This window comes from Mauremys reevesii, linkage group 2, assembly GCF_016161935.1.
Source record: "Mauremys reevesii isolate NIE-2019 linkage group 2, ASM1616193v1, whole genome shotgun sequence".
Lineage (NCBI taxonomy): Eukaryota > Metazoa > Chordata > Testudines > Geoemydidae > Mauremys > Mauremys reevesii.
This window is the reverse complement of record NC_052624.1, coordinates 81,937,698-81,961,362: the sequence shown is the minus strand read 5'-3', so window position 1 is coordinate 81,961,362 and position 23,665 is coordinate 81,937,698. Positions and strand designations below refer to the sequence as shown.

General features: G+C 41.1%; 1 protein-coding gene across 5 annotated transcripts in view; it reads left to right on the top strand.

Annotated features, from left to right (window-relative positions):
• ULK4 (unc-51 like kinase 4) overlaps window positions 1-23,665 on the top strand; it is a 425,848-nt gene that overhangs the window by 356,999 nt on the left and 45,184 nt on the right. For all 5 annotated transcript variants that reach the window (XM_039526400.1, XM_039526397.1, XM_039526398.1 and 2 more), the window contains one exon: window positions 2,792-2,977. In XM_039526400.1, the coding sequence (XP_039382334.1) occupies window positions 2,792-2,977 (186 nt within the window). The remainder of the gene's footprint in view (window positions 1-2,791; window positions 2,978-23,665) is intronic.

Genomic DNA, 23,665 nt, shown 5'->3' with positions numbered 1-23,665 from the left:
CTGTAGTGCAGGTATACTGACTTTCTTTGTAGCATGTTTCAGTAGGCATATCTGAATTGACCTGATAACATAACTTGGTCTGATATATGTTATGTTATATTAAAAGGTACTTATAAGAGAGTATAGATTCTTGATGTTTAATGTCTTTTTCATGTAGATAAGATGCTGTTTTTCCAATAAAGGAAAAATTAAGTTGGTCAAAACCTCCATTGAAGTCAATTGAATATAGAATTCAGAATTTGTCATATAAATATAAAATGTAATTTCTTTCCCTGGTTGTCTTGTTATATAAAACCTTCAGTTGTCACGTACTTTGTAAAATGCATACATAAGTGGGACAAGGAACAAGTTATAAATATCAGCTACATAAGACTTTTAACTAAAATAAAGTAAATTCAGGTAATAAAACAAAAAGGGTAAAGAATAACCATGAGAGGTCCTCTCACAGGAAGCTGTATGTCCATAATATTAGGTGTAATATGGTGTCATATGTCTTAGGGATGCTAATCCATAGCTTCCATCGTAATGCAGTTTTATGAAAAGAGCTGTGTGGATATAAAGAAAGGCAGCTTTGTTTGCTAATGGATGTCTGAAGAATTACTACAGGGATATTTAAGGAGTGTAATATGTCAAACTTTACACACTAAAATTATGTTAAAATAACAGAAGAGGTTTGTCTTAAACTGACAAAAGTCAGAAAATTCAGACTTTAGACTAAATTATCATCACTGACTCTAATGATTGTCCCTAGGCATGAGTAGGTGCCTAGTATGTAAAGTTCTCCATTCTGAGTTCCCAAAAGTGAACCATATCAGTTGTATTCCCCAGGCACAGCTATCTGTGGTGTAATATGATGTCTAAGTTTCAGCCTTTGCTATAAATTTCTTGCCTTGTATTGGCATAAGAGCATAAAAGTTGCCATACTAGGTCAGACCATGGTCCATCTTGCCTGGGATCCTCTCCCCAGTAGTGGTCCATACCAGAACTTTGGGAGGTGGGAATGTACAGAAGAGGGCTACTATGCAGTGATCCACCCTTGTCTTCCACTACTGGCTTCTGACAGGGGTTGCATGTCTGACCATCTTTGCTAACAGCCATGATGGATCTTTCCTCCATGGACTCATCCAGATCAGAGTTCCCTCTAATTTTTCCCACCCATGTGCAGAATGAATTTTGTTATGTGCACCAATACGGAGGTGATGTGTGACACATCACCTCCATATTGGTGCACATAAAATTCATATGGCGGGGTGGAGCCAAAGGGTTCGGAGTGTGGGACTGGGGCAGAGGATTGGGGTGCAGGGGGGTGAGGGCTCCGGCTGGGGGTGTGGGCTCTGGGGTGGGACTGAGGATGAGGGGCTCCGGACTGGGGCAGAGGGTTGTGGTGCGGGGGCATGAGGGGCTCCGGACTGGGCAGAGGGTTGTGGTGTGGGGGGATGAGGGCTCTGGCTGAGGCAGAGGGTTGAGGTGCAGGGGAGGTGAGGGCTCCAGCTGGGAGTGTGGGCTCTGGGGTGCAGCTGGAGATGAGAGGTTTGGGGTGCAGTGGGGGTCCCTGGGGCTACGGTGGGGAGAGAGGACACCCCTGTAGCTCTCTCTGCTCGCAGCAGCACCAGAGCGAGGGGGGAGGGGCGCCTCTCCCCTGGCTGCAGCAGGTTCAGGGCCAGGCTGGGTCAGGGTTGGGGGAGGGGTGCCTGTCCCCCGGCCATGGCAGGATCGGGGGAGGGGTTGGGGGAAAGGCGCCGCGACAGGTCCGGGGGCTTGGAGAGAAGCATATCTCCCCGCCGCAACCCTGAGCTCCTGCACAGCACTTAATAGACAGCTCTTAGATCCAGATAGACCCTTAGTAGTAGTTTTGTGATAAACTGAGTAATAGTTATTGGAATGGAGTAACTGAGTAGGCGAAGGGAGGTGACATTACCTCTGTATACTGTATTGATGAGACCATTACTGGGATACTGTGTCCCGTTCTGGTATCCACTCTTCAAAAAGGATTTTGAAATTTGGCAGAAGTTCAGAAAAGTGTTAGAAGAATGATTTGAGAACTGGGAAACCTGCCTCAGAGAGAGATTTAAGAAGCTCAATCTATTGAGTTTAAACAGGACACAGTTAAGTGTCTTGATTATTGTCCATAAGTACCTGAATGGGGAGAAGATATCTGGCATTAGATGGCATTTTAATCTAGTACACAAAGGCATAACAATAACCAATAGCTAGAAATCGAAGCTAGACAAATTCAGACTGGAAATAAGGATAACTAACCATTGGACCAATTTACCAAGAGATGTGGTGAATTCGCCATCAGTTAAAGTCTTTAAACAAAGATTGGATGTCTTTCAGCCAGAAGTTATAGACTTGTTGCAGAAATAACTGGGTGAGATCTGTGGCCTGTATTATGCAAGAGGTCAGACTAGAGGATTGTAATGGTCTCTGTTGATCTTAAATTCTATTCATGCTGCTTGAAGCAAAATTGCACAGTCCTAAAAGTCAGCAATAAAATATATTAAACAGAAACAGTAGCAATATGTGTAGAGTCTTATGATGCCATTGTAGGTCGGTTAACTAGGTGAAATAAACCAAGCATACTGTAGACACTTATACACCGCTGATCAAAAATCGCTGTATTTTAGTTATGTCTTTCAATCACTTTAAAAGTTTACTGATGTTTAATAATGTGATTTCAATTAGGATGACTATAAAATTTTGCTTCCCTGGCACAAATTTTAATGCTTTTCTCAGATCCCAGTGATACAGAATTTTGTGAAATTTAAGTTTATTTATTTGTTTATTTTAGCTTCCTAGTGATGACACTGAAATATATGAGACTGCATCAAAATGCTTGTCATTGTTGGTTCAGCTGTATGGAGGAGACAACTTGGACAGTATGTCTCCAGAAAACATGGACAGCTTTGCTGAAGTATTGAAGTCCAAGAGGGATCTAAAACAGCAGAAGCTTTTGTTGAGAATCATCAAAAGATTGGTGAGTCAAACAGCCATCCAGAATTCCAATTTAACTGCCTGTCTAGACTCCAGTATCCCCTTGATAAAAACTTTTTTGAGAGCTGTTTTTCCTCTTTAAGTAAACATTTATTTTTATAAAGAATATAAACAATTTCTAAAGAAGCAAAAATCCCATAATTGTAGTGTGACGGGTTAGATCACAGAAACCTGCTTGGGAGCTGCCACCCGATGTGCCAAGACTACCTCTGCTTCTGCCTTCCCTGTCTTGCTGAGCCAGACATGCCTGTCTGCTCTAACACAGACCCAGGGTCTGAATTACTTGCCCCAAAGCTGCAGGTTTACCTGAAAGCAGCTAACAGAAGTCTTCCTGTCTTTAACTCAGATGCCCAACTCCCAATGGGGTCTAAGCCCAAATAAATCCATTTTACCCTGTGTAAAGCGTATACAAGGTAAACTCATAAATTGTTCGCCCTCAATAACACTGATAGAGAGCTATGCACAGTTGTTTGCTCCCCCAGGTATTAATACATACTCTGAGTTAATGAATACGTAAAAAGTGATTTTATTAAAAACAGAAAGTAGGATTTAAGTGGTTCCAAGTAGTAACAGACAGAACAAAGTAAGTCACCGAGCAAAATAAAATAAAATGCGCAAATCTATGTCTAATCAGACTGACTACAGATAATCTTACCCTCAGAAATGCTTCAGTAAGTTTTTTCCTCAGACTGGACCCCTGCCAGGCCTAGGCACAATTCTTTCCCCTGGTACAGCTCTTGTTCCACCTCAGGTGGTAGCTAGGGGATTCTTCATGATGGCTCCTCTCCCTCCTTTGTTCTCTTGCACCCCTTTATATATCTTTTGCATAAGGCAGGAATTCTTTGTCCCTCTCTGGGTTCCCACCCCATCCTTCTCAATGGAAAGTCACCAGGTTAAAGATGGATTCCAGTTCAGGTGACACGATCACATGTCACTGCAAGACTTCATTGCCCACTTGCCAGCACACACATATACAGGAAGACTTACAGGTAAAACACACCCATCTGCAGAGAATTGTCCTGGTTAATGAGAGTCATCAAGATTCCAAACCACAATTAATGGCCCACCTTTTGCATAATTACAATAGGCCCTTAGAGTTATATTTCATATTTTTAGTTTCAGATACAAGAGTGGTACATTTATACAAATAGGATGATCACACTCAGTAGATTATAAGCTTTGTAATGGTACCTTACAAGAGACCTTTTGCATGAAGCATATTCCAGTTACATTATATTCACTCATTACCATATTTTTATAAAAACCATATAGACCGCAGTGTCAAAATTAGTATTCATATTTTTAAAAAATCCATTTTAATTTCTTTGGAAGAAAATGTCAGCACCTGGACCCATGCCCGTTTTATTGTCTACGTTTAGAACCTCTATAAAAGGACTGTTTTTCCTTCAGTTAACCATTTAATTGTTTTTAATAGAAAGCTTTAATTGTTTATATAGGTATTTAGTACCTTGAGTTTAAGAATTATAATAGAAAATTATTTTGAATTCCTTCCAAAAACACTAAACTTGTAATAAAAATTGCTACTCAGAAACGTATAGTGCTTGATTTCATGTCAGATGCCAACTGCTTTGTAGTTGAAGTAAACTTTTATATAGACTATTGATTGTTCATTCTCATCAAGTGGTAGAGGCTACTCCTGGTGGAATGGTTATAACATAGATTATCAGTCAACAGAAATCAGACAAGCGCTTCGTAAGTGAAAAGTTACTGACATGTAATGACTTCAGTTCCTCTCGTGCTTCGCCAATACAGATGGCAATGTTGCTTCTCAGAAGTAGATTAATGATACGCCTGGCAAATCACGATTTGTAACTTTCTTGTAAGTCCCACCGTGCTTGTCATCTTGAAGTCTCTTGAAAGATCCTTTGGCTGGACTCACTGCTAGTCTTGGATAATTACCTTTCCATCTGCTGTACTTGCTATTTACTATAATAAACAAATGTCTGTAATTATTTTAGTGAGATTTTAGGATTTCCTCTCGAAGCAGTGAAAGCAGGTTTTATAGGTAACGTGATTGACAATATAGTAAATCTTATATTATTTCTGTGAACCTTAAAAATTCCTGTTCACAAGAGATTATTATGTCAAAATTACAGTAATCACCAAACACACTGAAATATTATCAGATCTATTTAAGATTAACTCAGGCCACTTTCAATTATTTATGGTGAATTTTGTAGCCTAGGGAAGAGTTTCTTAGACTTTTTCATAGTTGATAAAAATATTAATAAAGAGATTATGTGCACCAGCTTCCCATCCCATTCAGAGTTGCTTTCACCACCACCACTTTTACATCTATGACAGCATAGCATCCCTGTTGCATCCATAACTGCTACTTACATAGGCAAGGAATATTAGAGAAGTATTAATGTATTCCTGTAATGGCTTCTTTTAATATAGTGTATCTGCTGGAAATGAGGAAGTGCTAGTGCCATGATCTCCTGCAAGTGGTTCATTTACTATAATTTTCAAATCTTTGATTCAGAATAAGTGAATAAAATCATTACCTTATTGGACAGACATTGTTTGAGAGAGAAACTCATTTGTGTGACTTTCTTTTAATAATATGAACTCATTAATTTTTTTTTCTTCTACACATAGTGCACATACAGTGGACAGAGTTGGGATTTTAGGGGAGAAAATTTTAGACCATTTACAAGAGCTTAGAACAGTGATGGGACTGTGATAGATATTTTCCTTTTTAGGACTGCATTTCTCCATTGAGGTTCAGACTGAACTTTTGTTATCTTAATTTATTTGGATTTTTTCCCAAAAAAAATACATGAAGAGAAGAAAAATATCCAGGACAGACTTATTAGTTGAATCTGACAGACTGTATGTACTCTTTAGGAATCCCTTGTTTATGGTTTTCTTTTAATGTAAATAGAAACTATTAGGAATGAAAAACAGAAAAATGTACTCCACTCAAAATTGTAAAACTATTTATATTTTTGGCTCTTTGCCACACAGGCTGGCCAGCCTTATTCTGAGATTATTTATTAGTGTTTCCAGAGAAGGATTTGACAGAAACGGAATAAGAAATGTTGGTCTGCCACAAGGAAATGCAGTATGATTTTGCACTAGTGCTACTTACACAACTGTCATTCTGGTTGCTTCATCTTGGAATAGGCAATATTGACATTTGGATCTCCAAGATCTTTCTTAAGGCCCTTTGTATTATCTGCCAGTGCCATCAGAACTTTCTGCCTTGGGAAAGTGGTCTTGTTTTGCATTCCAGTTCCAAAATCATTTCACCTTGCTGCTTTACAGGATGCTGATAATCTTTTGACTTAGCCCGCTCTGCAAAGGTACAGAATACCATACTACAGTCCAGGAAATCATCTACATTGAAACATCTCGCCAAAAGTAGAAAAGGTTTTCACTATGGGAGCAAATAATTTTTATTTTGGACTGTTTGCTTTGCTCAAAATTTCTTGGCCTCTCCTTATCTTTAGTCAGGGCACACCTCTCTGCTATCAGTTTACCATCTTCCAGTGGCCAATGCTGCAGTTTTAAGTCATTCCAGCGTCACAGGATTCCTTAAAGAACTGAACAATATCTTTAATTGGTTAGAGAAGCTTTAGCAATGTGAGCTCTCAGCTTGGTGGTGAGAAAGGCAGTGTTTGCACCCTTTAACCTAGGGGGAGAATGCTCTTTATTCTGCTTGTCAACAAAAAAAGCTGTAGTGAGAAGAATGAATAAACTGAAGGCTTTAATGGCTGATCCTCCTTTCACTGTATTCCACAGACATTTGTTCTATATCCCAATCCTAAATTCCTGCTAAAAGTGGTGTCTGAGTTCTACCTAAATCAGAACTTGAATCTCTTTGTGGTGTTCTTCCCAGCTCCTCTTTCTCACCCATCAGAAACTAGATTCCACACCATAGAAGACAAAAGGTACTTCAGCTCTTGTTTGTGTAGGACATTTAGCAATCCACCTAGATTTATGGTAGCTTTTGGGGGGTCAGTGCCAAAGTATCTTTGAGTGGATTAGGCTTATATTAAGATGTTAATTTTAGGTAGGGTGATCCCCTCATGATCTAAGTGTTTACTCTGCTGGGGCTAAGACAGCATCAGTGGCATGCTTTTGCACACTTACAGAAATGTGCAGGACTGCTACCTGGAGTTCTGTACACACATTTACTCGGCACTGTTCTTTTGACTTAGCTTTTATTTTTTATTATTATTGTAGTAGCTCCTGTAGGCCTTGATCAGTCCTCATTGTGTTAGCTGCTATGTGCACAAATACCAAAAAGACAGCTCTGACACCAGAAAGCTTACAGTCTAAATCAAACTGATGTTTGCTTTACGAGGTCAGTTCTGCAATCCTTAAGTAGAATTCCTCATTCTGCCTCAATGAGAGTTAAACTCGTCACTAGACTCCCACAAGAGTTACTATGCTCAGGACACCTGGAAGAAGAGAAAACAATTAGTTACAATAGTGCCTCTGATTTTTAGACAGTGCTACCTTTGTAACCTCAGCTCCAAATATTTAGAGCCACCAGGAAGTGCTGGGGCAATTCCCAACAGGCACAACTTTTCTAGAAGTTTTGTAAAACTTAATGGACCTGTTGGCATATCTCACTAGTATGATTGTGCACTGGCATCACTCTCAAAGAACCTCAGCTACTAGGGGAAAGGAATTATTCTTGGTGATATTTTTTCTTTGTATTGACCTTTAAAATGCATAAATTAAATTACTATGGTGGCCCATTTTCTTCCATTGCTTTGAGTAGAAATTTCATCAGAAGAGATGCTTGTTAAGTTGTTAAGATGCTTGTTAAGATGTAGGTTGCTGACGTATATTTGTTCTTACTTTGATCGAAATCAACCAGTTGTTGTTATGCTAAACTTAAAGTGGAGAATGTATGTTTCTGATACCAAGCAAACAATCTTCATCCTGCATTGTTGTGTCCTTTGTCAGTCATACAGAATGCCTTTATTTTATTGACTGCAGTCTCTAATAGAATTTTCTTCAGTATGATAAAACATTTTCATTTTATATAAACTACTCATGCTTTCTTCAACAATGAAAAGCCAGTCAATGCTAAGGTGTGTTATGCATATCAGAAACAGGACTTATTACCCAAAATATTGTGTAGCAAATACAATAAAAGTATTAATGCCACTTCTTTTCTTTATCCTTTCATCATTGTGTCAAGAAGCTCAGTCTGTTTATAAACTCCAGGCAGACCTTTTGTGTAATAGTTATGGACAGGTTTTAATGAAAGTTGAGAGAATCTCTTGAAATCACAGACATAGAGGCCTTTAACAGTGTGGTGTTGCTTAGCAACCTTAAGCCATTACATTTCCAGGCTCTGTAATAACATGATATACTGCTCTTCCGCCAGTCCCTGGTGAAAATGTAATGGAAATAATCACTTTCTAAAGGTTGTACTCCATGAGTGTTTGGGTGGTAAAAGATTGTTTTTCCATTTCACTGCTGGGTTTTAATCTAGAGTCTACAAAGTAAGTTTAGTATTGTCCCCTGAATGCTGAATGTGTTGTGGTTGGAATACAATTTAAGATGATATTTTAAAAAACAGACATAATATTTAGTTTTAAAAGCAGAGATAATATTCCTAACTAATGTTAACAAACAATACTGAATCTCTTACAAACCTGCTGTCCTTTTTCTCCACTCAAGAGGGAATGCATTGGGACAAATTCAGCAGTGAAGAAAACTGTTTTAATTTGATAAGAAAACTAATGTTGCTGAGTGTAAGAAGCAATGTAGTGTAATTTATACTAATTTAGATTTCAGTGGGCTCAATTTCCTATTGCACTACAGTCCCTATACATTGTTCTGATGTTCAGTGTGCCAAGAACTGAGTGAATACTAGAATATTTGTTTGAATTTTTTAACAAATTTGCTTCTGCTGTATTTATCACCCTTCCACATCAGTTTACATGAACATGTGTGTTCTACTAGCACAAATTCTCAATGAAAACGAAGTTTAAGATCCCTTAATCAAATAATGGAAAGTTTATCTTGAATGCACTGTGAGTATTATCAACTGCACCCATAAGAGCCCTCCAATCAAGGAACAAATAAAATTGTGATTTTTGACCACTCACAACTAAGCAAAACATAGCACTTATTTATTTTTGCCTATTTTATTTATTTATAATTTTGATAAATTAATTGAATAAAATCCCAAACTGTTCTCAGAATTCTGCAAGGAAGGCAAAATTCTTCAAATATGAATTGTTTTTGTATAAATTATTCACTCCGGTCTAAGTGTAACACAGCGTTTCTGAAAGTACTTTTCTAAAGTACTGTTTATGGACCTCATTCTTATGTCATGTGGTATTCACAATCTCAGATTGTGAAATGGAGATTGTAACCGTCACTGGTGCTCTTTGTAAGATTAAGTGAAATTAATGGCAACTTGGCTAATTACGTTCTGTGTCCCTAAATTCAGCCTGCAATTTCCACTGGATATGATGTTTTTCGCTTCTTGTCCTAAACTGTTGCATACTGCTGCTGTTCGCTGATAAATATGGTACTATTTCACAGCAGAGGTGGACGCATCTTTGTAGTTGATCTGTGTGTATAGTTTATGTAAAAGGTTAGGGCCAAATTCAGACTGAATTATACCCCCTGCAATCTCACTGATGCTGTTTAGAATGATAGATTATAAAAAATATAATATTACTACTATTCTTAGCTGTATGTTCTTGTGTCCCCATACTTTTTATTCATTTATTTAACACAACAGATAATGCTGCATGTTCTTTCCATATATTATTACCTTTCTCTTCATTACCTAACTACAAAGAAGAGCCCTGAATACTAAATATCCATCAACTGTTACCCTTCATGTGAAACAAAACCTATTGTTTGCTTTCACCACTTAGTCTTTAAACAAAACTGAAATATCATGTCTGTGCCAAAGAAGAACATAAACAATTGTCCACCATTTTTGGTGAGGTAACCTTGCGTGTGTTTGTTTTTTTGTAAATTCATCTATGACACGTGTAAGCAAAGAAATTGAACTGAGATCACTATTGGCCTATTCCAAGCAGGGCAAAAGTGGACACACTTTGAAGTGTTATAATATATTTGTTCCTGCTGGCTGGAAGCTTCAGGCACAACCTACCTCATTTTGACACTCCAATGTTGCATTCTTACACTGGGTATTTTTCCAGTATTTATTTTTCCTATCCAGGGGCGGCTCTAGGAATTGCGCCGCCCCAAGCAGGGCGGCACGCCGCGGGGGGCGCTCTGGCGGTCCCCGGTCCCGCGGCTCCAGTGGACCTCCTGCAGACGTGCCTGTGGAGGGTCCGCTGGTCCCACGGCTCCGGTGGACCTCCCGCAGCCACGCCTGCGGATGCTCCACCGAAGGCGCGGGACCAGCGGACCCTCCGCAGGCACGCCTGCGGGAGGTCCACCAGAGCCGCCTGCCGCCCTCCCGCGGCACACCGCCCCAAGCACGCTCTTGGCGCGCTGGGGTCTGGAGCCGGCCCTGTTCCTCATGGGATTAAACAGGACAAATACCTAAGGACAAGTCTTGGTCATTAGTACAGTCCTCAGAATCCTTATCTTTTCCTACCTTGTTACTTCTTATACTGTCCAGAAGTTTGTGGCTGATCCCAGAAATCATTCCATTTTGCTTGATTTGAAGTCTTTCCGGGTACAGGAATGCTACATGTAATGTATTTCTTCTCTTACAAAAGCATAATTAATTACAAACAGCTCCTTTTTCCTTCTTTTTGTAGGCTGGCTTAGGTCTTGAAATATCAAAAACATGTTCATCCATTTTAATATCCCTTTTTCTTGGCAGCTGCCAGAATCCTCTTTCTATTGTATGCATCTTGTCAGGCTTTTTTCCCTGACTACGAAAGCTCTTATTCACTTTGCCTGTCAAGCAACAGAAATATGTATTTTTAAGTCAGTGCCATGATTTCTGGATGGCTGGAGTTGGCAATACTGACCAGCAATCATGTGATCATCCAAGCCTCCATATGCAATATTGTCAACCCCCAACCATCCAGAAATCACAAAATATTTTTCTTTGCCTTTTGATTTTTGAGCCATTAAGATACATTTGGGTCACATTTTCAAGCTTGACTCTGCAAGCATGAGGGCTAGAAACTTACTTTTTCTTTTGAATGAAAGCAAATATTTTCAGGTAACTTGCTTGGTCTAGGAGCTGGGGCTTTACAAAAAACATGAAATATTGCAAGACTTGTGATAAAATCACATAACCTAGTAACCATGGATATGTAGGATCATCTTCTTTCACCATAGTTGAGGTGGACTTTTGTGCATGACTAAATCAGATAGTTTGGTTGATTTCACATTTGCAGGATTCCTTAAATTCAGATAGGTTTGACCCAAGTAAGGTTTTCCAGGGCTTCCAACCCTTGGTCTGACCTGAGATCCTTCTTTGCCAAAGCTGTTTTTATGCCTGGGACCTCCTTGGTAATTTTAATCTGCATTTTCTGTTTTACTTGATCCAAACATTTCACCACAATGACCAGTTTGCTGACTAATTTATTTATTTTAGCTTGTTAAAGAATCAAGTGCTTCCTTCATAGAGAACAGAGTATGCTGCACTTCATCTGGTGTGGCCACTCCTAGAAACTGCAGAAGCTTTGAAGAAATCAACCAGGTGAAAGTTTTTGATGCATACATTGAAGAGAGAAACAAAAGCATAGAAACCACCTTCCAAGTGACTTTCTATAAATCACGTTTACACATCCCTCAACAAACCCCACTTCTTTCTTTCTACATTGATCCCCTCACTAACAAACTTATTTCATGTGAACTATTCTCCTGTGTATCATATTTGAGTGCCATTGTTGCTTCTTTCAGGAAGGATCCATGTCTTTTTTCTGACTTTTGTAAAGTGCCTGGTACGATATACATTGTAATAATTATAATAGTGTGGTGTTGAACTAAAAGTCTGTTGAAGTTACTTCAAACAAATATCAATTAAGGAAGAGGACGTGGGCATCAATTGTACGGCATCAATCGGACAGCTCAGTGAAGATCTCTGCTCCAAGTGCACCTATGATCAAGAAAGCAAACAAGATGCTAGGAGGCATGAAGAATAGAATGGATAAAAATACAGAAAATATTATTTTGATATTAAATCCCATGCTTCATGACCTAAGTGAAAATCTTAACTATTAGAAATCAGGATGAGAGCTAATGCGTGGGGGGACGGGGGAGGACCAGATTATCCAACATCTGCCTACTATGGGTTTCTCATACTCTCCTCTGAAGCATCTGGTACTGGCCACTGTCAGAAACAGAATGTTGGACTAGATAGATCTCAGGTTTGATCCAGTAGAGCAATACCTAGATTTCTGTATTCCTAACCTTTGAAAAAGGTTTGATGACACATGTGAATGAACCTCTTCCACTAGACAATGCCTTTTTCTTATTCCCCCTTCAACGTTGCTACGGTCCCTATTGCTTGTCATTGTTCCATTATTCCCTTGGCTGATGGTTCTACTAGTACAGTGGATCTCAAACTGCGGTTCGTGAACCCCTGGGGTTCACAAAATGTTACAGGGGGTTCTCAGGAAAAAATTCCCTAATGGCGGACAGAGCTGTCACTAGGGACCCCAGGCAACACAGGCCAGCAGCCCAGAGCCCCTGGACTTCCAAGAGCTAAGCAGATCAAACCAAGCATGTCTATCACACTGAGGAGATTTAAACTTCAAGACTCCTTACAAGAAATGGAAAGGGAGGTGGATATTTTTTGCTGTTTTTAAAATTAAATAAGCAGCTAGTGTTGTTTTTAAAATTATTATGAAGAACAAGTTTAAGCTTTGTTGTAAAGTGCATTGTTTGCCTGGACTGCTCAAGACCTGAATGCTTGTGTAGGAGGAACTCTTTGAGTTGGCTTCTTGAGTACTTTCATGGTGTTTCACATCTGATACACCTTGATGAAACATAGGAGCCTTGTCTTATAACAGGCTTATTCAAAGTGATACAAGCTACGAAAGTGAGATCTTGGAAGAGTTGTTGCCGTTTTCATAAAGTAATAAAAATACTGTAATGATAAATAATAATTAATAAATAGTGTGTAATAAGCATGCCATAAAAACAAATTTATAGTCAAGTAAAGGAGAAAATCCTTAGAAATATTCATTTTTAGGAGGGGGTTTACGAGACTTGACATTTTAGTGAAAGGGGTTCACAGGTTGTTAAAGTTTGGGAGCCACTGTACTAGTAGTATTCATTGCCTCTGCATAACACCTGACAAACACAGACATAGGGCCAAATACTTGCCATCTTCTTATTCTGGTGGCACAAACCAACTAGACACCTTGCATTTCCAGTTGATATGGGGGAATCCCCAGGTGGCACAGAACTGACAGAGCAGCCCTAATGTCTGGAGTGCAAACAGGGGAAGGGAGCATGGCTGGAGAGTCTTAAGGAGAATTTTGAAGGAGAGGAGGTAGGGTGCTTGGCACCAAGCAATGAAGCATGATAGTAGGCACAAGAGTAGGAGAAAGAGATAAATGTTATAACTGAGAGAGTAGTTGGAAGAGTTTGGGGAGTTAGAGGAACATGAGGAAGAAAAAGACTAGAGCTAAAGACAAGGTAAAAAATATGCAGATTGAACAACCTGAAGTTTCATGCAGTAAAAGGAAACCAGTATAGGGATTCAAGGAGGTAGGCGGTGTTGGAATGATAGGAGAACAACATTATTTTAGAAATATCAGTAGAATGGCACATTTCATAGGATGAAGAAATATAGAACTTTTTGGTTTTTTTTCCTTGGATGCATCATGCATCTGATGATTATGGGATTCAGAATTCTTAAGTATTCATCAGCACTAAGTACATGTTCCTGGAGTTCCCCATAAAAGGGATCCATTTTGATACACCGGTGTCTGGCATTTATACATGTGCCTGTGTATTCAGAATATGGTGGTGCACAAGCTCAAAAGAGTCCTTTATTCATATTAGTATTCTGGAAATGAGGTTATGTTTAAAAATAGCATTTATGTGCATTAAGGTTGTGCTTTCAGTAGACTTCTATGGTAATTGACTTTTTTTTCAAGTTCAGTGTTTCTGTCCAACATCTTCAGGGATGAAACCTCCGCATTTTGAATTATGAAGGCTGTGCTAGTTAAACATTTATAGAAGTGTCCAGTGCTGTTGTTTCTTTAAACAATTAAAATGTAGTGTTTTTATGTGAACATCATTATACATTTATAACAAATGTAATTTGTGTGGTGATGCATTCTTCTGTGGGCTGTGAATTACTGTCCTAAATTTCACACAGCAGATGCTTTCTCTGGGATATAATGTCTAGTTGATTTGTTCACATGATGCATCATACAAATATATCTCATAATTTGCATACTAGTTCAGTACTGATTATACAGTTTGCTTTTTTAGACATTTCAGGGTACGTTTTCAGAACAGTGAAGTTGACATCCAACTCCTGTTGTTTTCAGGAGCTGACTGCCTAACCTTTTCAATATCAGTAATAATGTACCCCCTCCAGGTGTATGTAAAAGACAATCAAGTATAATAGAGTTTCTTATATATGCATCAACAAAATTGTTATTTACCAGTATTAAAAAGTCAGTCCAAATTATTTAAGGTATGTTTTCAACAGCAGTACCAGGGTTTTTAGCTGTGCAATGGCAATTATAATACATAAGTATAACACCAAAAAAGGGTCTGTATTCTGTTCCAAACTGCTATACTACACTATGGATCAAATTCTGACCTCATCTATGCTGGTGTAAATACACAATGTTTCTGTCTAGTTCAGTGGAGTTACTCTGGAATTACACCAACATAAGTGAGATCAAAGTTTGATCCACGGTGTGCAATACTGTACAGCAGTTTGGAATAGAACTGGATTTATACCAGTGTAATGAAGAATTTATGAACAAGCTTGCCAAGCGTATATGGTATAGAATATGTAGGATAGAGGCAGGATGCAAGAGGCTAAACAGGGCTACAAATACAGCTGCAAGATTTGTACGCTGCAATTGGGTATTGTCCCATTCAGAAAGAATGAGGAAATAAAATCAAAGTAAAATAAACTTCTCTTCATACAAATTTCATGCATCCTTCATGGGTTTTTATTTAACAGGATAGTGCTTCCAATGAAGGATCTATACAAGATACCTTTTCCAATAAGACATGCCAAACCCGCAAAAAAATCACAGAAATTGGTCTTGGTTTTGGCTTAATTGGCTTGTGAGTTGCTTGTTGCTAGTTTTTGGCTTGTAGCTTGTTGCTTGTTGTAGCTTGTTTCTTTTTTTTTTTGATCGGCTCTGGCAAGCAGGGGCAAGGGGGGAGAGAGTCAGGGGTGCACAGCGGGCCCACCACAGTCCCAGATTGCACACCAGGGGGATCTAGTCACATAGAGTGTTGGGGTTCTTAGGGATTGGCTTGTTTTGGCCTTGGTTTGAAATGGGATTAGCTTGATTTTTGGCTTATTGTGATAGTCGAGGTGCTTATTTACTGTGTGAAAGTTGGCAACTGTGTTTCCAATGCTCCAAAGTATAGTGTATGTTCCCAGTAGGGGGCTCCAAAGCTATAACAGCAAGATTTCATGGAGGACACCAGCACCAACAGCATATTAAAAACATGTATCGAAAATCATATGGGCAAAAATGAATAGTGTAGCAAAGAATTTACTTTTCTTCAAAGTACAAATATTTCCTAAACATGTTAAAAATTCATATATATATATATTATATATATATATAAAGATATATATATATATATATATATGTATATATATATGTATATATGATAAATAATAAGTTTCCATGAAACATGAATAGGATTTTTGTTGATAAACAAATGTTTTGAATTCTCATTTATCACTGTAAACCTTTAAATGGTAACATTTATGTATTTGCAGTATGAATGAGGATATATTCATGAAATGGCATGCAAAATTTAATTCCATAGTCCATAACTGCAAGCTGGCCAAAATTAGTCTGTGTCACATTTATCAATAAGTTTTGTGTGGTCTTGACACTACTGATGTTGTGATATTTTTTTTTTTACTTCTGGGAGAAAATATTATTACTTAAAGACTAATTATGACCATCACTGACATATTTAAGTCTGCATGTAAGGCCTGAAATTCCATTGAGAGATTCTGGAGACATCATAGAGAGATGCTCATGTAGTTTATATGTCATCAGAATCCAAAAATGGAATTATGGGGGGGAGGGTTTTTTATATTTTGGGGGTGATGTTATTTAATAATGAATTATTTTTATATCTCCTAGTGTACATCATGTCCTCCCTCCTTACCCATTCTGTTTATCAGGTTTCTTCTCTTTTCCTCCCTTCCTAACCCAGGTCTTTTGTTTTACATTTCTTAATCTGTCATCCAACTTTCTGATTCTCCTCTCAACCCCTGCCCCAGCCGCTCCTGACATCTTCCCACACTTAAATATTTTTAAAATGAAACTGAAAGCTTTGTGGAAATTGCTGTTGGAATCTAGAGTTGCAGCATCTGGAATACTAAAATACCTTCTCTCGTGTTGCATTTTAACCACTGCAAGTTTCAACAGGATCCTCTTCTCCTTCTCCCAGGCTTGGTACTTTAATTTTGCATAACTATTTACAATCTCAAGAGTACATAATTAAATTTGCATAATATTATGTTCTTGTATGTGTACATGTGTGTAGGGTTATATACTTTTCTGTAATCAATTTTTAATTATGTCATTAAACATAAGTAGAGCTTTCCTTATTTTAGCATTTTCATATACACCAGGGCAGCCAACCTGTGGCTCCGGAGCCACATACGGCTCTTCAGAAGTTAATATGCGGCTCCTTGTATAGGCACCAACTCCAGGAGTTACAGGCGCCAACTTTCCAATGTGCTGGGGGGGTGCTCACTGCTCAACCCCTGTCTCTGCCATAGGCCCTACCCCTTCACACCCCTCCCCTCAGCCTGCCGTGCCCTCGCTCCTCCCTCTCTACTGGCATGCAAGAGGCTCAGGGGGAAACAGCTGATCGGGAGGTGTGGGGAGGGAGGGAGAGGCGCTGATCAGCAAGGCTGCTGGTGGGCAGGAGGCGCTGGGAGCGGGGCATGAGGACCTGATGGGGGGCTGCTAACGTATTACTGTGGCTCTTTGGCAGTGTACATTGGTAAATTCTGGCTCCTTCTGAGGCTCAGGTTGGCCACCCCGATATACACAATGGCTAATTTTTTTTAAAGTGACTAGTGATTTTGGGTACCTCTATTATGGGTGTCTATTCCGAGAAACCTTAAAGTAGCCAAATTAAAAAACAAACAAACAAAAAACTGAAAATTAAGCCTTTTTTAAATATCTGCAGTTTTTTAAATATCTGCACCCAAAAGCACTAGTCACTTCTAAAAATATTGGGCAAAAATTTATATATTTCTGTTACTTGAGGTTGAAAAACAGCAATAGGTGAAGCAATTGGAGATGGGACATTTTGAAAACTTCTCAAATAATATTAGGGATTTGCAAAACTTATTCAAGTTCACAAACTTTTTTTCCTCTGTAATTTAAGAGTTTGGTACTTTAAAAAAAATGTTACGGAAGGCTGTGCTGTGGGGATAAGCTACAAAGAAGCCCACCAGTCCCTCCAAAAAACTAGGATGGCAAAAGTATTAAATCTGTATTCTGCCTGTTTTTTTCATTAGAGTTTTTCTTTCTGCTCTCATCCCATTCCTTTTTCCACAGTCTCTTTTAAATGGAACATGGTTAAGGCTACATTTTAGTCTCAGGTATTTTTAGTAAAAGTCTTGGACAGGTCACGGGCCGTAAACAAAAATTCATGGGCCCGTGACCTGTCCGTGACTTGTACTAAAAATACCCGCCCTGCCTCAAACTTGGGCTGGGGCCGCGGGTGCTCTGTGGGGAGCAGTCCGTGGGCACCGCAGGAGCTGGGGGAGGTGGCCCCAGACTCCCGCTGGTACTGGGGGAAGAGGGACCGGGCCGCGACGCACTGGTACTGGGGGAAGCGGATTGGGCTATGGCATGCTGATACTGGAGGCTTCTTACCCCGTTCCACGTCCCTACAGCTCCTAGGCGGTGGAGGCAGGCAAGGGACAAGGGCAGAGGCTCCACTGCTCCTGCCACAAGTGCTGGCTGCATGTAGTGCGGAGACTCTCCTGCCCCTCTGCCGCCTAGGAGCTGCAGGGGGGCCATGACAGTGGGAGTGGGGGAGCCCTCACCCCAAGGTAAGTGCCCCCCTACACCTCCCAGCCCCCTTCCCCTAGCCGTAAGCCCCCACCCACACACCCAAACTGCTTCTGCTGGTCCAGGGGCTGCCCAAGCCAGGCAGCCCCTGAGCCAGCACCAGCTGCTGCAGAAGTCACGGACTCCGTGACTTTTGTGACCTCCGTGACAAACTCGCAGCCTTAAACATGAACCCAATGATGCTCTAGTCCAGGGGTCCCCAACGTGGTGCCTGCGGGCGCCATGGCACCCACGGGGGAATCTAAATGCGCCCACGTCCTGGCCGGCAGTCAAGCATCCGCCGAAATGCCGCCAAAATTCAGCGGCATTTTGGCGGCGACACCTCTGGATGACGTTGCTTGCCGCCGACAAGTGATGTCATCCAGAGGCGTCACCGCCAAAATGCCGCCAAATTTCAGCGGCATTTCGGCGGATAGTCGACCGCCGCCACGGTCCTTCGTCTGGCGCCTGCCAGACGAAAAAGTTGGGGACCACTGCTCTAGTTTAACTTTTGACCCACAATCTTCTACTGGCTTTGAAATGAGTCAAAACAAGTTTGCCCATCTCCACTGGAAAATAATGGCAACCAAAGGTCAATTATAAAAAAGTTGTTTTAATTAATTTCTGCATAGTGTTCATTTTAGAGCATTTAAGGAAATTTCAAATTAATAAAATTGTTAGATTCATTTGGATAAGAAAATAGAATCAAAATGTAATCACTGTGAGAGATGGGGAATTTAGGAGCAGGGCCAGGTGGTACAGGATATAAATTGTGGAGATCAGGAAAGAGTTAGTGAGAGACAGAGAAGGCTGGAAACTGTGCAGTTGAAAGGTATAAAGCAGGGGTTCTCAGACTTCATTGCACCGCGGCCCTCTTCTGACAACAAAAATTACTATATGACCCCAGGAGTGGGGACCGAAGCCTGAGCCTGCCTGAGCCCTTCCACCCAGGGCAGGGGGGCCAAAGCCCAAGGTCTTCAGCCCCAGGTAGGGGGCCTGTAACCTGAGCCCCGCTGCCCAGGGCTGAAGCCCTCAGGCTTCTACTTCAGCCCAGGTGGTGGGGCTCAGGCTTCGGCCCTGGGCACAGCAAGTCTAAATCAGCCCTGGTGACTCCATTAATATGGGGTTGTGACCCACTTTGGGGTCCCAATGCACAGTTTGAGAACCACTGGTGTAAAGGAAAGAAGAGCCTATCTGATATGAGAGGAAAAGAGTCCAAGGGATTTGGAGCAGCTGTACTACTGTAAGCTTTTTGGGGCAGGGACAGTCTCTAACCTTGTGTTAGTACAGTCCCTAGCACAGTGGGCCCAGATCCTTAGTGAAGCCTTTGGGCACCATTGCAGTAGAAAGAAGAAGAAGAGGAATAGTCTGACGTGGAAGAGTAGAATGTGAAAAGGAAGAGTTTGTGCGTGAGGACCTGACATTTTAATATCTCAAGGTCTTCTTTTTTAATCCACTCACTCTTTTAGGTCTAGCGCCTTATCATATGCCAAGGCTAGAATTACTTTGACAGACCACTATGAATAATTTCAGGACAAATAAGTTTTTCTTAACATCAGCCATTGAACAGTGATCAGAATGGGGGGTGGGGGATGGGAAATGCTCATTGTAAATATCTGTGTATTTCCAGGAGCAAGAAAGGCTAACTTTCAGATTGAGGGACAGTGACCAAGATAGGCACATTTTGCCTTTCAATACCACTTATACAACAATCCTGAAAAGAAATCTGGGGGAAGAGAAACATATTCTTATGAAATTTACACATTAATGAAATTAAAGCTAGGGTTTTTAAAGTGTCGTATAAGGTAATGATAACATCTTTCACATAAAACTAGTAAAATCAAATAAGGAAAATCATAAGCTTTTCTGCCACCCAGGTGGCTTGCAAAGCTCATTATTTTCATTTTATTTTTCTGTCGTTAATCTTTTCACTAAAGGCATGTGGTTGAAAATAGAATGATAATTAGCATTAGCCTGTTTTATGAGAAGCTATTAGTGACAGAGTCTTATTTATTGTTGTGTACAATTAAAATGTGATGTGAACTCATGAGAATTCAAATTAAAACAAGACTACAGCTTGTCAGCGGTTTTCTTTATTCAGCTGACTCTTTATTAGGCCAAAGCTGCTCACCTGCTTTTATTTGACTTAACTATAATAACAGTAGCAACATCTTTATTATTAGACCCATCCAAACCAGTTTGACTACAAAATGCACAAAGGAAAAAAGTATCCAATAAAAATATTTTTAAAACAACTAGATTTGGCTCTCAGATTATATTGAAGAAGTATGGACCTTCCTTTCCCATCCCTCCCTATCCCGTAATTTGCAGTAGAAAGTTGCTAATGTACAGCATCCAGGCTGATTTATGTACACCTTGCAGGAGGTTTATCTGCATGACAGCACTAAATAGATCTAAAAGCAAACACTTAGGGCAAGTCTACACTACAAAATTAAGTCGACATTATGTTACGTCGACATACAGCCACTGGAGTAATTAAATCGCTTTTGTGAGTCCACACGATGCTTCTTGCGTCAGTGGTGCATGTCCTCACTACCAGTGCTTGCATTGATGTAGAGAGCAGTGCACTGTGGGTAGCAACTTGCCACCATCTGGTGCAAGCTGTTTTGGGAAGTGTTTGCAATGCCTCATGGGGGCAAATGAGTCGCGCAGGGGTGACTGGGAACATTTCAACATCCCATGATACAGTTATCTGCATCCCATAATGCTTCACACCTCTTTTCAAAAGCCCCGCAAACCCACGCATCTGTCATCTGTGTGAGAAGCATGGATCCTACACACCTCTGCACTATTCTGATGAGCATTGCGAGCATGGGGCGCCTGATCCTGCAGTATTTGGAGAGCTATCAGATTTGCTGCAGGTAACATGACGATTTCTTGGAGGCTGGCTTGCTGCTGAGACCTAGAAAGAAACAATTCAAGGTTGTTGTTGGCATTCACGGAGCAGTTGCAATGGTGCAAGCACCAGTTCTGGGCCCGAGAAACAAGCACTGACTGGTGGGATTGCATCGTTGTGCAGGTTTGGGATGACAAGCAGTGGCTGCAGAACTTTCAGATGCTCAAGGCCACGTTCTTGGATGTGTGTGTGGCGCTTACTCCAGCACAGTGAGACCAAAATGAGAGCAGCACTGACAGTGGAGAAGCCAGTGGCGATCACTGCGTGGAAGCTTGCAACACTAGATTGCTACCAATCAGTCGGCAATCAATTTAGAGTTGGAAAATCCGCCATGGGGGTTGCTATGATGCAAGTGTGCAGGGCCATTAATCGTGTCCTGCAATGAAGGACTGTGACTTTGGGCAATGTGCAGGACATAGTGGATGGTTTTGCAGCAATTTGTTTCCCAAACTGCGGTGGGGTGATAGATGGCACACACATCCCTATTTTGGCACCAGACCACCTTGCCACAGAGTACAGCAACAGAAAGGGCTACTTTTCTATGGTATTGCAAGCACTGATGGATCACTGGGGACATGTTACCAACATCAATGTTGGTTGGTCAGGGAAAGGAGCATGACACGCGCATCTTTAAGAACACAGGACTGTTCGGAAAGCTGCAAGCAGGGACTTTTCTCAGACCAAAGGGTTACCATTGGGGATGTTGAAATGCCAATAGTGATCATGGGAGACCCAGCCTACCCCTGGCTCCCATGGCTCATGAATAAGGTTACGTTTTAGTCATGGGTATTTTTAGTAAAAGGCATGGACAGGTCATGGGCTGTAAACAAAAATTCACAGCCCATGATCTGTCCATGACTTTTACTATATACCCCTAACTAAAACTTGGGGGGCGGGGCACAGAAGCTGGGGGAGGTAGCCCAGGACCCCGCTGGTGCTGGGGGGCATGCAGCGGCGTGCAGCCTGGCACTCCCGCTGGTGCTGGGGAGGGCTATAAGAGGGGGAGGTAGCTCATGGGCATGAGTATGTACAGATAGGGCAATTGAACTGAATACTGGCACCATTTTCCACAGGCAGTGGTGACTTTAGCTATCATCTCACTCCTGAGGGTAATGGAAGCTGAAAGGGAACAGCTTCTGGACACTTCCATCTGCAGACCAGGGCCATATGCTGTACCCTGTGTGCTGCAATGGTTCCCACTGAAGTAATTGCTGAGTGGGGTGGGAAAGTGTACTGACTCCTGCCACAGCAGAAGAAACAAGGCAGCCCTCCCCAGAAACCTCTGCCAGAGGATTGCATACTACCTGCAGGAAAGTTTCCTTGAGATCTCTATGGAGGATTCACAGGACATCCCGGTGCACATAAGCAAACTGTTCTGCAGGACACCCTCTGACTAACTGTACAGGGGAATAAGAAGCAGATAGCAATTCTACCTCTGCTGGTTATTTCACCATCTCTTCTAGCATGATTAAAAAAAGAGTAAATGAACACGTCTCCCTGCAATATCAAAGCAAACTGCATACATACCAGAGGTTCCTTCCCCTGCATCAGGCTCACCCATGTATCATAGACCACCACTCCCCAGAACCTCCACCCCATCCAACCACCCCCTCCTTCCTGACTGCCCCCCAGAACCTCCGCTCCCTTACCCAACCCCCTCACTCCCAGCCCCCTTACCAGCAGCAGGAGCTCGCAGCCACGACACCCGGCCAGAGCCAGCTGCGCTCCCCACTCTGCCCAGCGGGAGCAGCGGGCCAGAGCGCCGCCCGCGTGGCGGCCTGGCTGTGGGGGAGGGAGGACAGCAGGGGAGGGGCCGGGGACTAGGCTCCCCGGCTGGGAGCTCAGGGGCCAGGCAGGACAGTGCCGCAGGTCGTAGTTTGCCCACGTCTGCGCTATGCTGTCTTTTGCAGAGAAATTTCCAGTGATGCAGTGAAGTCTCATTGCTCTGTATAAATGTAAAAGCACAGCATGTATGCCCAGCAGCAGTGAACAAAATGTGGTCTTGGATCAACTACTTCTGTTTTTAATGTCGTGTGTGTTTTCTATTTTCTTTTTCTTTAGGCACAGCAACACTGATAGCAGTGTATCATTGACATTAATTAAAATATTGCATCTGTAGATATTATTAACTACTTTATTTATATAGGGGTATTTTATTTAAGAATATCATGGTATCCTATTGCCATGAGATCTGTAGTTGCTCTAAAGAGTTAGATAATCTTTTAGAACCATAACACTTTATTCATAGTGTCAATCATCTCCTTATGGCAACTGAGTACTCCACCTCCGTTCTTCACAGCATTGGGTTAAATATGTGGGCAGAGACTTACGTATGGAATTATCTGTGGCTTGCCACCGTTTATTTTTGTCTGCTTATTAATTTTAAAAGATGGAATAGTTCATGATAATCTTACACCCAAATGAGGCCCCAAAGAGAAAAAGGACACCTTCATTTTGCTGTTCTCAGGATTTGAAAACTGAGCTTTAAAAGGCTGATCATACTTCAAATCACTTTAATGAGGTAAAAATAATCTGCACATTTCCAGTTAGAACACAGACTCATGCCAAA